The sequence below is a fragment of the Antrostomus carolinensis genome, unplaced genomic scaffold (genome assembly GCF_000700745.2).
Source record: "Antrostomus carolinensis isolate BGI_N321 unplaced genomic scaffold, ASM70074v2 scaffold4900, whole genome shotgun sequence".
Classification (NCBI taxonomy): Eukaryota; Metazoa; Chordata; class Aves; order Caprimulgiformes; family Caprimulgidae; genus Antrostomus; species Antrostomus carolinensis.
In genome coordinates this window covers 3,340-18,947 of record NW_010290386.1, presented here as the reverse complement: position 1 = coordinate 18,947, position 15,608 = coordinate 3,340, and the positions used below count along the sequence as shown (strand labels likewise).

General features: G+C 42.5%; 1 protein-coding gene across 1 annotated transcript; it reads left to right on the top strand.

The window, feature by feature from the left end:
• Positions 1 to 378: 378 nt before the first annotated feature.
• Positions 379 to 13,184, top strand: LOC104528701 (unconventional myosin-Vb; the record flags this gene model as incomplete). Its single annotated transcript, XM_010172785.1, has 10 exons — positions 379 to 577; positions 1,444 to 1,537; positions 2,736 to 2,879; positions 4,011 to 4,162; positions 4,816 to 4,905; positions 7,755 to 7,905; positions 9,497 to 9,782; positions 11,023 to 11,197; positions 12,196 to 12,276; positions 13,032 to 13,184. Coding segments are annotated over 10 exons (1,525 nt in total), but the record flags the coding sequence as incomplete, so codon positions are not given.
• Positions 13,185 to 15,608: the final 2,424 nt, after the last annotated feature.

The window sequence follows — 15,608 nt, the reverse complement described above, 5'->3', positions numbered from 1 at the left end:
AGGTGTTTATCAGCATTGCTTCCTTGCTGTGCATTTGCTTTTTGCTAATGGAAAGAGTAAAGGAACCCAAAATTTGTGATAGAGTTGCAGAAAAAAGGGAGCTTTTGGATTTTTTTCCTCCTTTTTGTTTAAAAAAAAGTCAACAAACTTTTGATCTCATGTCTCTAATTTCAAATGTATTTAATCTGCAGTATAGCAAATGACAGACTAATGTGGCAATAATAGCTGTAGCACCCCTTTGTTGTGTGTGTCAGTTTTATAGGGAGGTTGGCTGGAAACATCTCCCAGGCTGCTTGACTTTGAAGGATCTAAACTCAAGAAGTGGTTACTACCATGATGTCAAAATCACAGGCTGATCAAGTGTGGTCCTTTTCTCAGGTTGCTGGAAGCGCAGCTCCAGGATGAGAGAAAAGAGCACGAGGAGGAGTTAGAAGCTCTGAAAAACCAGGTGGATGCAATGAAAGAAGAGCTGGAGAAACAGCAGCAGGCTTTCCTGCAGACCTTGCAGCTGTCTCCGGAGGCCCAGGTAGAGTTTGGACTTCAGCAAGAAATGACACGTCTCACCAATGAAAATCTGGTAAGAGGCTATACTGAAAACACAGCCTAAGGGAGAGGAGAAAAACAGGTTGAGAGAAAGGAGATGGGAGATGTGAAAAGGAGGAGAAAGCACTAGGGTCTTTTCCACCTCTCCTAAACTCTCTGCAGGATCCTTCAGCATCTCCATTGGTGCATTTGGGAGCACTGATACTTGGCCTTGAACTGTTGTTAAGTGACTATATGACTCTTATGATTCCTTAGGTACTTTATTTTTTATTTTTTAACCTTTTTTAACCCTGCCTGCTTTTTGTGGCACTGCCTACCAGACGAGGTCACTGGGGACCTCTATACTCTGAAATTATGCACAAAGACAACGCAATCCTTTCTTCTTTCTTGCATTTATTGAGAGTGTGGAGGGCAGTTGCCACTCTGAAAAGCTGGTCTGGCTGATCATAAATTTTCCCCTTCTCACCTCCTGTATCTGTGTTGCAAGGTTTGGAGTGAACACTGGTCCCTCCTAAGTTCAGGTGGGGGCTGCTTGCCTTTCTCAACAACTCTGTTGTCTAAATAGAGTTGGAACAGTTTAAATATGATTAACAACCAGGAATAAAATGCTTTAGGTGGTGTGTTGTGAGTATTGCTTGCTGTAGGCTGCTTGTAGGAAAAGCAGGTGTACAACATCCACAGTCTTTGCAGTGTAGGTAAGGGTGTCTCTGAGCAATCCAGGAGTAAGTAACACAGCTCTTCTTCTACCAAGGTGCTCACACAATGCAGCAGTGGTGCACAGACCAAGCTGCCTGCTCCTGGCTGCTGAGTGACTCCAGCCTCAAACTCACCCCAAATGAGTTGTTCTTGGGTTGTTTTTTTGTTTTTTTAAAAAAAACTAGTGTATCTTTTGTTTTTCAGGATCTTAAAGAATTGCTGGAGAAGTTGGAAAAGAATGAAAAGAAGCTGAAGAAGCAGCTGAAGATTTACATAAAGAAGGTCCAAGATTTTGAAGGTGACTTTGGCTGTTGGTAGACACTGGGGTGGTGGAACAGCACTTTGATTTTGCTTCTTTGGCCAGCCTTGGAGAGCTGCTGGTTTTTCACTTTTTCTTTGTATTAAAGTAAGACTTTGCTCATTCTGGCGCTGAACTAGCAGTGAGCACTAAGCTCATCGTTGGTGTGACAGCAGGGAACTGAAAGTCCAAATGAAGCTGTAGAGGTCGTGCTTGGTCTGCCTTTGAGCAAGTACAGCTGCTTTGCTGTCGCTGTAGCTTGTTAATGTGGCTGAACATGGTAAAATGGAAGAAGAGCCATGAAGTGATGGAGGGCGAGTGCTTGTTGGAGGCATTCATCTGATGCTTGGTTTGGAGGGTATTTTAGAAACCTTTTTGCTTTCCTTATGGTCAATACTGTGACCCAAGCAGAGATACAGAGAAGAGACCAGTGGCCAGCAGGTAACTGCTTGGTTCTGGCAATTTCAGGGGAGGTAAAACCATTTAGGATTAAAATATATATGTATACTCTGCTTGATCAAAAAATACTTCAGACGTGACATCTGTGTTGTGTAGAAGGAGCTCCCCATTCCCTGGGGATGCTGTGATTAATTAGAGAACGCCATTCTCATGAGCTAATTTCTGAAAACTAGGCATTAAGTGAAATTAAGCTGAAAAACTGGAGGGTTTTCATGGCTGGCACAGCTGGTCTCTGTCAGTGTAATCTGCATGCAGCAGGCTGCTGTTTACTGCAGTACTTGCACGCTGCTGTTCTATTAAACTTCTATGGAAGCAGGGTGCTCGATGGTGTGTCACCATGATTCTTCAGCTTTACAGGCAGCCAGAAGATGTGATGCTTAGGTATTTTTTCATTGCTTGGCTATTTTTTTTCCCCCCCTCTGTGAAAATGATACACTAAAAAGTTTCCCATAGGGCTACTACATTCTAGCCTGTGGTTCCTTGTAAAATAAAAAATTACTTCATCTTTTCCTCTTTAGGTCTAACTTTTGCAGTCTAATTCATTCCGAGTCAGAACTACTGCTGACCCATAATTCAAGACCTGATTCTTTCTATTTTCCTAGGTCTGTTGAAGCTGATGACATTATTGGAAACTTAGTATATAACCCTTTGACCTGGTGTCTGCTCTAAGATTAATGGAGGACCTGACAAGTTCTTAATTGCCAGGTACCACCTTTCATGCTTTTTTCTCTTCACACAGCATCCCAAGTTGCAGTACCGGCAGAGAGGAGGCAGCATGAGCGTAACATGCAAGTTGCTGTCCAGAGGAAGGAGAAAGATTTTCAGGGCATGTTGGAATATTATAAAGAAGATGAACCACTCCTCATCCGAAACCTCATTACAGGTGAGGAACTTGTTCTGCTCTTGTGCCTGGCTCCTTCTTCTTGTGCCTGGGAGAGTTTGTAAACTTGAGATCTCAAGATAGACAGATCTAAAATTAATCCCTCCTGGGGCTGCACATTTATGGTGACAGCACCATGTTTATGGTGATAACAGTTTTGGTAGGTAAAGCAGAGCAGCACTAAGCAGATAGACCAGCATGGATGTAATCCTTAGGGGTAGCAAAAAGTGGAAAATGCACAAAGGAGGCTGCAGTTTTTGAAGCAAGCAGTAACTTGCTGAGCTTGATACGATGCTGTAATAGGTGGGGAGATGATAGCATGGGATAGGCTCTGAGGAATTTTATGCAGCAATGAAACAAAGGTAGTTTGGTTTATGATATAATAACGGATAATAAACTTGTGAGCTCATTTACACTGGAAGCTCTGATCAGAATTAATGCAGCATCCCCTTACTCAGTGCTGTTAAAGAAGTCATGCTTCCCTGACTGTTAGTATTTACCATCACTCTCTAACTCCAGCAGAGTCTAGTGAGGATCTAAAAAGTGTTCAAAGAGCACTGCTACCCCATTGCTATGGTCTTTGAAGTTCTCCTTATCAGACAGGCTCTTCCTTTAGAGGCTGCAAATCCCCGCAGCTGCCATTAGGACTCAGTATCTCGAGGGGAAGAGTGATTTACTGAGTCATGAATTCAGAGTGAGGGTTTATAACCTGTGGGAGGTTTTCCTGGAAGCTTCAGGGAACTTTTCTGAGGTTGTTTGTGTGCTGCTTGGGTGGACTTCCACATCGTAAAGAAGATCTAGTGCTACCTGTGCACATCTGTGCATCCCTAAAGGTCATCGTGTCAAAAACTATGTGTACAGACTGTGCTGCCCTCCCGAGCCCTGGTGCTGTGGCTCTTCTGCTTTGGCCAGCTCCAGCAGGTCCATCTGTCCTGCAGTCAGACCTCTGGTTCTGTGTCCACGCTGCAGAGAGGGATGCAAGTTGCAGAGCTGAAATCTCAACTTCTCTGGGGCTGGGGGGAGAGGGGTTTGCCTGGGCATGTCTCTAGCTCTGGTGTTACCTGGTTTCACCTGGCAGCTGGTGAATTTTAAGAGGACTTTTTCTAAAAAAAAAACAAACCCCAAACCTTCTAGATCTCAAGCCCCAAGCAGTGTCTGCTACTGTTCCCTGTCTTCCTGCCTACATCCTCTACATGTGCATCAGACACGCAGATTACATCAATGATGACCAGAAAGTGCACTCCTTGCTCACCTCCACCATCAATGGCATTAAGAAAGTGCTGAAGGTAGGTGCCATTTTTCTCTTGTCTCAGGGTTAAGGTGGGGTAAAATGGTTATAACCATGTCAAAGTGTGTCATATTTAGCTCTTACGGTGATTTTCAAATCAAATCATAGAATCATAGAATGGTTTGGGTTGGAAACCTAACCCTAACCCTTAAAGCTCATCCAGTTCCAACCCCCCTGCCAGCAGCAGGGACACCTTCCACTAGACCAGGTTGCTCAAAACCTCATCCAACCTGGCCTTGAACACTTCCAGGGAGGGGGCATCCACAACTTCCTTGGGCAACCTGTTCCAGTGTCTGACCACCCTCACAGTGAAGAACTTCTTCCTAATATCTCATCTAAACCTGCCCTCTTTCAGCTTAAACCCATTTCCCCTTGTTTTGTTATTAACTGTCCTTATGAAAAGTCCTTCACTGTTACAGCTTGCCATTTTAGAAGAACAAGGAGAATTATGATCTTAGCAATAAAATTGTTGACATTTACAGATTTAAAAACATGTTTGCAGGGAACAAATGACTAATACTGCCCATCTGCAGAGGGAGTCCTTCTTTATCTCGGTGGGGAAATTCAAGATTACTTTGTTTTGTTATGCCAGCATCCCCCACTGAAGCCAGGGGCGGGAGGGTCTCACATGTTTTATTTCTGCTCCTCCAGAAACACAACGATGATTTTGAGATGACGTCGTTTTGGCTGGCGAACACGTGTCGCCTCCTGCACTGTCTAAAGCAGTACAGCGGGGACGCGGTAAGAAACTTGTCGCTGATCTCGAGTGTTCTGACATTACTCCAGGAAGGGTCTTCAGGTCTCCTGGGTCTGGTGGCTTCCCTCTGGATACGTCGTGGGATCAACTCTGGCTTTTCTCCTTTATTAATTTGATACAACATGAGGCAGCTCTTAGAATCATAGAATCACAGACTAGTTTGGGTGGGAAGGGACCTTTCAAGGCCATCTAGTCCAACCCCCCTGCAGTGAGCAGGGACATCTTCAACCAGATCACGTTGCTCAGAGCCCCGTCCAACCTGTCCTGGATTGTTTCCGGGGATGGGGCTTCTACCACCTCTCTGGGCAACTGGGCCAGTGTCTCACCACCCTCAACATAAAAGATTTCTTCCTTATATCTAGTCTGAACTAGACCAGAGGTTCATGGGCTTTGCACTGTGCAATTTGAGATTGTGGTGGTTTCACTCCTTTGGCTGCAGCCAAACACAGGTCACTCTGTCACTCTCCCCTGAGCAGGGAGTAGGGGAGAAAATTAGAAGAGTAAAAGTAAGAAAACTTGTGGGTTGAGATAAGAACAATTTACTAATTGAAATAAATTAATAATTAGAATAACAGTAATAACAGAATATACAAATGAGTGATGCTCAGTGTAGTCACTCACCACCCGCTGACCGATGCCCAGCCTGTCCCAGCCAGTGATCCTGGAGCAGAGACAGTCCCCAAACCCAAACTGTAATCACAAAAGAGCGAGCCTGAGTGATCCCTGAGAGAACATCTCCAATTTCCAGTCAGCCCTGATTAATATACTGACCATGATGTGATACGAATTGGAATGTCTCATTGTCAGACCCAAATGCCAATTCTGGGTTTTGCTAATTACTACACTTCCCCCCTCCCAGTCCTTTGCACTTGCAAACTACCCAAACATGATGACCTTGGGTGTTCAGCAGCAACTAATAACCTCAGCACCTAATCAACATTCTTCTCATAACAAATCCCACACTGAAACTAAAACACAGCTCTTCTAGCTGCTAAGAAGAAAATTAACTCTATCCTAGCAAAACCAGGACAGAGATCTGAAACCAGAACCCTTACAACACAACACACAAGAGAATATTTTGAATTTCATAGCGAACCGTGTATTTTGATTTGTCTGAACAGGGATTTCATTGTGCTAGGCTGTTTTGAAGGCTGTTTCCCTGGTTTTAGTAGGTCCCACAGCTTTTCATTAACCAAGATTTTTAGATAGGGGAGAACTGTTCCAAATTTTGCAGTTTTATTCTGGATGTTTCTACTGATTTTTTCCTGTTCTGTTCAACTAGTTCAGAATAACCACACTTTGAGAGAGCAAAAATAATCATAATGTAAGATTTGTGAAGGAAATCTGCTAATTTCTTACCATCTCAGTAATATTTCAGAAGTTGAAATAACTTTTATCATAGCCAATCCCTTCTGACAAAATCAGATCATCACAGTCCTCTTAGTACATTTCATGCTGGCATCCTTATAGCCATATGTTCTGGGTGTTAAAATTTTCAACAGAGCCAAATTATGTCGTTTCTCTTTTAGTCTTGATTTGTGTTAGATATATTGAGCAATCATACTTTAAGAATCAAGAAAAAAAATTCTCATGGAATCAAATTAACCTTTCAGATCATTCACAAGATAGACTGCTGTGTAAATCTCAGTGCTGAACTTCCAAGATTTAAATTAAAAAGAAAAATAATTTAGATAATACTAATAGTTATGCTCCTGTTTGCCCTCTTCTGCCTGGATAACAACATTACATTTTAAAGAAAATTCTCCCCAGAAAACCAGCAGGGTGGAAAAAAAAACCCCAAACTTCAATATCACATTCTTTGCCACGATTTACTGTGTTAAATGAACCATCTATTTGCAAATTCAGTTGATAATTTATTGCAAAGAAACAAAGGGGGGAAAATAATTCTGAGCTGCTTCCAAAATACTCCAAATTCCAAAATCTTTAGTTTTAAATGCAACCTATTTTTAACAAAACAGGTTTAAAAGAAAATCCCAAGCTAAATGCAGTCTTGCAGTTCAAGGAGTGCAGCATGTCTTCATTAGTCGGGAAAAATAAGAAATTCTGTACTCAAATTGTGCATGTTGCATTTTTGCATTTTGCTAGTCAGCAAACAACAAAAAAAGTTGCATACTTCTCATTTTGTCACCAAATTGATAAGACCATATGAACAGGCAATTAAAGTGTCTGTGTTAATTACAAAATTAAGTTAGATCTCCTTTGCTTCTGCCAGCAGAACTGGCGTTTCTGAGCCCAGAGCTCGGCATCCATTTGCAGGATCAGAGATCAGCTGCTGCTTCAGCAAAAGGCAGGGAATAAATTCAGTTACTTGGAGAGATTTCTGAACTTCAGATCAGCTTAAAATGTTGTCAAAGCATAGCATGTGTTTGGGTTTGGTTTTTTTTTTTTTCATTTTCTAATATATTACTTAGTCTCTTAATCTTAAAGTACCTGTAAAGAATTGCAATTTACAGGGATAGATAAATGGCTAAAAAAGTTTGTCAGGACTTGTCATTTTCTAGTTCGTGTCTATATTGCAATTAATACAAATGTTGCTCATTGCTAAAGATAAAATGAAAGAAAATATTGCTTAATGATGCTTTTCTCCAGAAAGCAGCCCTCTAGTAGTAATTTAGGAACAAAGGGCTGAGTAAATCAGAGGTGATTTATGAGTCTTGATCTTTTCCGTAATAGAGTCTAAAAATGTACTTTGGTAACATCTGGATATGTGGTACTCTTTTAATTCTTTTTATATTCTTTTAATACAGTGATTTTACTGGACTTTAAGTAGGTGGAATAATGAAACCAGGTGTTTTAAACTCCTTCTGTTCAGGGTTTCATGACACAGAACACACCGAAGCAGAACGAGCACTGTCTGAAGAACTTTGATCTGACCGAGTACCGCCAGGTGCTGAGCCACCTCTCCATCCAGATCTACCAGCAGCTCATTAAGATAGCAGAGAGCATACTGCAACCCATGATCGGTACGTTCACAGCACATTAACTTTTAGGAGGGTATTTTTTTTGTTGTAATTATCTACTCTGTGAGTTTTTTCTCAGACCTTTGTATGGCGTTAGCATGACTTCTTCACAAAGGAAAGGCCTGCAGTTGGCAAAGAGGCATATGTTACCAAAAAAAAGTCTTGGTTTGGAGCATGTCCTCATGTTAGCAGTGGTCTGGAGATAGGAAGGCAGACCTGGTTGAGCTTTTATTTTCCTCCATGACAGAAACTAATAGGGACAAGGCTTTTTTTCCCGTATAATAGAAGATCATAGAATCATAGAATGGTTTGGGTTGGAAGGGACCTTAAAGCTCATCCAGTTCCAACCCCCCTGCCAGCAGCAGGGACACCTTCCACTAGACCAGGTTGCTCAAAGCCTCATCCAGCCTGGCCGAGAACACTTCCAGGGAGGAGCAGACACAACTTCCTTGGGCAACCTGTTCCAGTGTCTGACCACCCTCACAGTGAAGAACTTCTTCCTAATATCTAATCTAAACCTCCCCTCTTTCAGTTTAAACCCATTTCCTCTTGTTTTGTCATTAACTGCCCTTATGAAAAGTCCCTCCCCAGCCTTCCTGGAGCCCCTTCAGGTACTGGGAGGCCGCTAGAAGGTCTCCCCGGAGCCTTCTCTTCTCCAGGCTGAACAGCCCCAACTCTCTCAGCCTGTCCTCACAGCAGAGCTGCTCCAGTCCTCCTTCCTTTCTGTTGGGGAGGTAGTGACAGAGGTGAGGTGGTGCTGGTAGGTCTGTAGTGTTCCCCTCCAGGCCAGTTTCATAGTTAAGCTTTTATGGGTGGAAATGTGCATTATGAGAGAGGAGAGTATTGGGAAGAGGAAAAAGAGATAAATAAAGATCTTGTTTTGCAAAGATGAGTCAGTATGAGAAGAGTCACCTCCTCAGCTAAATCTGTCCTCCTTACTAAACTAATTGAGGGGCTGTTCTCAGTGCTTTATCTTTTTTAGCTGCTGGTATTTGACTTGAGCTCCCAGCCTGGACTCCTCTGTATCTGGGACTCTTTTTGCTTTGCCCTCCAAATGTCATTGCATAAATTCTGGCTTTATCTGACAGCATCACCTCCTGCCATCGCTGCATGTATCTCCAGCTCCTTGCAGAAAGTTCTCCTGTGCCTCTATCAGTTAGTCACACTGTAAAAATTTTATTACTTCTAATCTATCTTCATTTCTCCCAATCCTTTGAGCCAATTAATCACTTCAACTGCAGAATTTAAGGCTCTTTGGTGGGTATAGAGGGAAAATTGATTACAGTTCAAAGGAGAGGTGTTCCAGGTTCCAGCAGCATGGTAAGTGATTTCTGTGGAATAACACTGAATGGAGGTAAAAAGTGTGATCTTACAGCTACTCAATATGCATCAACTATTTCATATTATCACAATAAGCTAGCAATTCATGGATCTGGCCTCCTTTTCAGACCTCCCAGCATCACTTGATGCTGGAAGGTTGCATCACTTTGACACTGCTGCATGTTTATGACTGCCCATGAAGGAGCATTTCTTACCTCCAGTGACTAATAGGTGGGTGCAGGCTTTTTTAGCTCATTTCTTATCCCTTTTTCAGTGTCTGCAGTGCTGGAAAATGAGAGTATCCAGGGGCTTTCTGGTGTCAAACCAATGGGCTACAGGAATCGCTCCTCCAGCATGGCAGATGGTGAAAGCTTTTACAGCTTAGATGCAATCATTCGCCAGCTGAACACGTTCCACAGCGTCATGTGTGACCAGGGTCTGGACCCAGAGATCATACAGCAGGTCTTCAAGCAGCTCTTCTACATGATTAATGCTGTCGCCCTGAACAACCTCCTGCTGAGGAAGGATGTCTGCTCATGGAGCACAGGCATGCAGCTAAGGTAGGACACAGGTTTGGGGAAGGGAGGTACCTGCATAAGGAGGGTTTTTTTGGTGGCGGAAAATAGGAAAATAAAATGCAGTGGTGTAAGTAAGGGGAGAAACTGTTTGCATTTAGCAGGAGATGGATGCAGTGGCAGTTAAAGCTAACCCCCACTGACTAGAATCACAGAAGGGTTTGGGTTGGAAGGGACCTTTCAGGGTCATCTAGTCCAACCCCCTGCAGTGAGCAGGGACATCTTCAACCAGATCAGGTTGCTCAGAGCCCCATCCAGCCTGACGTGGAATGTTTCCAGGGATGGGGCAATGCAGTTTTCTGTGCTGCTTGTGAATTAAATGTGTGTTACAGTATTTATCTGTGGGGTGGGCTTTCCCCAGCCTGAGTTGAAAGGCTTCACAGCCCAAAGACTACACCAGGTGATGTAGGATGGATTGAATGTTGGGATGGAGAAGTCTCCATGGTTCCCTCCTGCAGCCGTGTCTGCTGGTTTTAACGTAACAAGTGTAGTGTGGAAGGCTGTGGTTCTGCAGGTGGATCTTAAGGGCAATCCCCTCTCACCATCCACAGTGCCTCTGGCTTCTCGAGAGCTGCAGGCAAGCGGCAGCACGGTCGGCTGCTGGGATCAGGGGCCCGCATGCCCCTTTGCTGTCTTAGTGTAGTGTTGTAATAAGGATTGAAATTCCAAAGGACAGCTAGTGCAAACCTGTCAGAAAGGGCTCATGAATATTTACCAGCCCTGGCATAAATCTTATCAACTTAATTTTGGCTGTAAATGATTTAAACCTTCCTTTTGTTACCCTCTCCCTTTCCCACAGTAGATCCTTTGCACGTCCCCCTTGAGCCTGGGAGTGGGCACAGGCAACAGCAATTTTTGTGTACATATTTTCAAAGGTACTTGGGTACCTCACAGGATTTTGGTAGCAATTAAAAGCTTGTTAAAAGCTTAATTTTAATAGACTTTTGAAATTTGAATGTATCTGAATGCCGTAGAAAAGCACATTCCTTTGTGCTGTTCAGCTGTTACACGGCTCATCTATTTCTAAGGTACATAAAGTATGAATTTTGCTTTGAGTTGTTGACTGTTAAGCTTAGGTCTGTTTGTCTCATGCCAAGTATATCACAAATATGTATTAAAAAAGCCACAGATACCAGCACTGCAGTATACCCTGAGTCTTGTAGAGGGTTTTTGAGATGCTACTTCTTCCCTCTCAGCTCATGTCTTACCTTGATTGCTTCCCCAGGTTTAACATAAGCCAGCTGGAGGAATGGCTGCATGGGAAGAATCTGCAGCAGAGTGGAGCAGCACAAACTTTGGAGCCCTTGATTCAGGCAGCACAGCTTCTGCAGCTGAAAAAGAAAACCTCGGAAGATGCCGAGGCCATCTGCTCCTTGTGCACATCGCTCACGACGCAGCAGGTAGGGAGCAGGGCAGAGATTTACACCAGAGAGTTCTGATAATTAAGAGAGTGGGAAAGGATGGTCTCCTGGTGCCAGCTCTTCACTTGGCCAGACTTGGTGTGCCATTCCCATGGTGGGGACAGCTTGTCATTTTCAAGACTGATGTTTGGTACTGACCCCTCTCAGAGGTGGTCATCGCGGTGACTCCTCTCTTACAGTGCTGCTGATGGCACTGGAGCTCCAGGTGAAATGTTCAAAGATGGAACCCAGCCCGGAGGGGTTCATGGTTTAAGTCAGATACTTGGGATTTTAAACCTAAATGTATCCTTTTGCCAGGGTCTAACCTGGCTAGGTCTGAGGATGCTCAGCAGAGATTCATTTTTGGGGCTGGAGTTTGAGAACTGCCCATCTCAGCTGGTTGGATACGAACTTAAACTTTGAGACTCCATTACAGGAGGATATAAACTCACATTCTTTGCTGCTGGATTGCCTGGCCTTAATTTTGATAATGTCGTAGCAAGGGAGAAGCAAGAGGTGTGAGCTGATCTCCAGTGATTCTCAGGATCCTTTCTCCTGTATCTCCATCTCTCCATCTTGAATGTTTACTTGAGAGAAGTCAAGATGTGTGTTAGGCTGTTAGGGAAGGAGCAGGAGTGAGGGAGCATCAAAAGTGTAGCAGAGGTGACATCAGACATCCTGGGAGGTGGTCACTATTCTGAATCTTCCTGTGTCACCATGTGCCAACCGAGTGGAATCCCTGTATAAAACTGTTGTTCAAGCCTATTCCAAATTTACAAACGTTGCCATAAGAAGTGACTTTGACATGTCCTTAGAGGCTTACCAAACCTTACATCAGGCAAAGGAACTCCAGGATGATACCTGTGCTACTTCTGCTTCTCAGTAGTGTCATGGGAGACTTGTTATGGCCATATCAAGACAAAATGTTAGCGGTGCTTTGTATTCTGGAAAAGTTGGATTTCTCATGACTGTTTGTAATCCTATTTTGTTTTCAACAGATTGTAAAGATACTTAATCTCTACACTCCTGTGAATGAGTTTGAAGAACGTGTGACAGTAGCTTTCATACGAGACATACAGGTAAATTAAAAGGGCTGTAAAGTGGAGGAGACAGTACTAATGACATCTGTATCAAATCATTACTAACTTGGGCATTTTGTAATAGGCATGCGTGTCGTCCTCAATTTAGTGCTCTGCATGTGCACACTCATACTTGCAACGTACAGCTGCGGGGATAACCGGGCTGTTAATCACAGAGAGCAATAAGCACCTAAACTCCCAGCTCAGCTAACACAACACGACTCAGAAGTAAGGTCACAGGAATCAGCGAAGCATCAGTGAAATGGAGTTACTTCTGAGATCCGAGGCAGAAACTGGCAACTAAAGGAAAAAACAAATAAATGAAAACTAAACTTCTTTTAATGCTTGCATGGTGGAGGCAGGAAATGGAAACAGAAACATGTTCAACTGCTCCTAGAATTTGTCTCTTGTCGTTGAGCAGCTGAACCAAAGTGGTCTGCTCCTATCAAACAGTGCTGCTTTTGCTGTGTGAGGGGGTCGTATTGTTTCCAGGCTTTGTGTCTTGCTTCGTGGTCACGTAGAAAACATAGCCAGCTTCTTCTGAAGCAGTATTTCCTACAGTCTTTGTAGAAGTTGCTGTAAATATTTGCTCGGAGAAAGGCTGCTGGAATAGAGAACAAAGTACTTCTCACTGTTTTTTGCAATATCTCTAAAATTGTGTATGTTTTCAAACCTTTGATGATGATAAACATGACAAATGCAAAGAAAATGTGAGAATTGATACTAAATTTGTTTTCTTCTCCCACACCTCATAGATGCACTTGCAAGAGCGAAACGACCCTCCGCAGCTGCTGTTAGACTTCAAGCACGTGTTCCCAGTTTTGTTCCCATTCAACCCATCCTCCATAACCATGGACTCCATTCATCTCCCTGCTTCTCTCCACTTGGAATTTCTCAATAAAGTCTGAAGGAAGTATAATTAAGCCCACCTTTCCCATCCAGAGACCTCCAGCAAAGAAAGAAATATCACAAAAAGAATTTAAGGAGCTCTTTAAATATGGACCAAACAGGTTTATGGAAGAACCAATACACAGTAATAAATGGATGCTAAACTGTACAGTGAGAGAGAGACTGATGTGTACGTGATTTTTTTTTTTTTTGCAAATTTGCAGCTCAGAATAAGGATGCTAGAAATGTAGGTTTATTTTTTACTATGTGATTTTATGTTGACATAGCTCAGAGCCCACAAAAAAAAAAAAGAAGTCTCTTAAAAAGCCACTGACAAAAAAGAATGGTGAGTGGAAGACAACTTACTTTGATCTTCATAGGTGTCTATGAAGAAATGACAGTTAAATCAGAAACAAAATCTGAGACACTTGTGCTGCCTTGAAGGACATGTAATTTGTCTAATAGCTAGGTGGTTTTGTATGTATTAATAACAGGACATGCAATTCTGCCTCTTGTTCTTGCTAGTACCTGTATCACAATAGTGGGTTGAGAAAGTAAATTGCAGAAAGTGCCAGTACGTGTTTATCATCCCAGTTAAAATAACGGGCTTGGACACCGCTTGTTTGCACTGATGTGAAATTGGTCACAAATTCTATGTTTGAGAAATGCTGGATGTTCTTCTTAGCTATATCCAGTGCATCTACTTCACGGGAATTCAAATTCAAATCAGGAGTTGGGACTTTTTTTCCATTACCAAAATTTACATTAGTGACTTGCAAAGGTTTTGTCCTAGTGAAATAATCTTGAGACAAGGTACTGCCTTAGGCTTACTGCTTCTAGTATAGACGCGCATCATGCTGATCCCTACTGTTGGCTTTTCCTGTGCTTTTAAAAGTAAAAAAAATTTCATCCAGTGTCTGTTGAGGTTCTCAGACCTCTTCCATGGCCTGTGTCAGAATCTCATGCAGACATGAGACATGCTAAGACAACCCAGTTTAGTATTTGGGTCCCCAGGCCTACTTATCTTCAGTGGGTGAGTCGTAGCCGTAGAAGTCCGTGGAAAAAATTCTGTTCAGTTCGATAGCCATCTGAAATTTTACCAGTCGTGCAAATACAGGGCTTAGATAAATGAATAATAATAAAAAAATAATAAATAAAAGGGAATGGATAAGCAATAAAATGTTTTAACACAAAAAAAATGTGAGATAGTGTGTTAGTAACTAATGTAAGCCATTGCTTTAAGAGTGAACAGGAACTCTTTACCTACAACAACTTTAAACAAATAATTGCAATCAATTCAAATTGTTAGGATTTTTTTTATTTTTTTTTTTTTAACCTAACTTATAAATTAAAACAAACCAACCCTCTGACCTCACCAGGAAGACGTTGAAAGGGGCCAGCTACTCACAAAAGCAGTCACTGATTTTTCTCAGTGCTTATTACCAATTCTCAGTTACTGCAGAGAGCCGCTCTCCTTGCTGAGAGAGGGAAAAGGTGTGTTCCCGAGGGCGAGTGGTGCTGGACAACGATCCCGGTGGCAATGCTTCTGCTGTAACTCAGCGTGCCAAAACGCAGCCAGGATGTTTGGCAGCAGGCAAAAGCCCTGCTTATCCTAGCACCATGACATACATTTCGTCCTTTCCACTTCCACAGTGGTCTTGTCGAAGTAGATGTTAACGTTCCTGCTTTTGTGGTTGCGGTTCCTGAAGTCTCAAGCAACTCCATGATGATTAAAAGCTTCCAAAAAACCAAACCAAACCAAACAAAACAAACCTTCTCTGCATCTGACTACTTTTAGTAGGTGTAAATCCTATCCAAACAGCAAATTTATGATCAGGTACCCTGTCTGCTCGGAGGATAAAAAAAGAATGCAAAGTCTTTTAAAGATACACTAAATCCCACCATGCTGCAGTCTCGTTTTTAGATAAGGAGTGTGTTTTGATTTAAACATCATGTATATAATCTATGTATATACAAACTGTAATAGTCCTGTATGTACTATATATGTATATTACTATTCGAAAAGCACATTTTTAAAGAAAAAGTTGAGTGCTGTGAAGAATTAGATTGTTCTATGCTGGTGGGTAAATACCTTGTCTCAAATGGACTGTGGTTTGGCACGGCTGTTACCAGTGAAGGACAAACTTAAGGCCATTCCCTAGGGGGAAGTTATCTTTTCCTCTAACCATCACCCAGCTAATTATAGAAGAAAATTTATTGCGTGTATAGTACCAGCACTACCTCCAAACTACAGTCCTTGAGCATTTGCATCTACTGTGTATATTCAGTAGTGCCTTCATCTCTCCTTCGTATACAATAACACCACCATTTCGCTGTCTGTGCCCAGCAAGCCCATGCTCTTCTGTCACTTGCTCAGCTGCAATATTTTTATTTATTGTACCTACCTCTTTTCACGTTTTGCAAATGAATGTTTTTGCAATGCT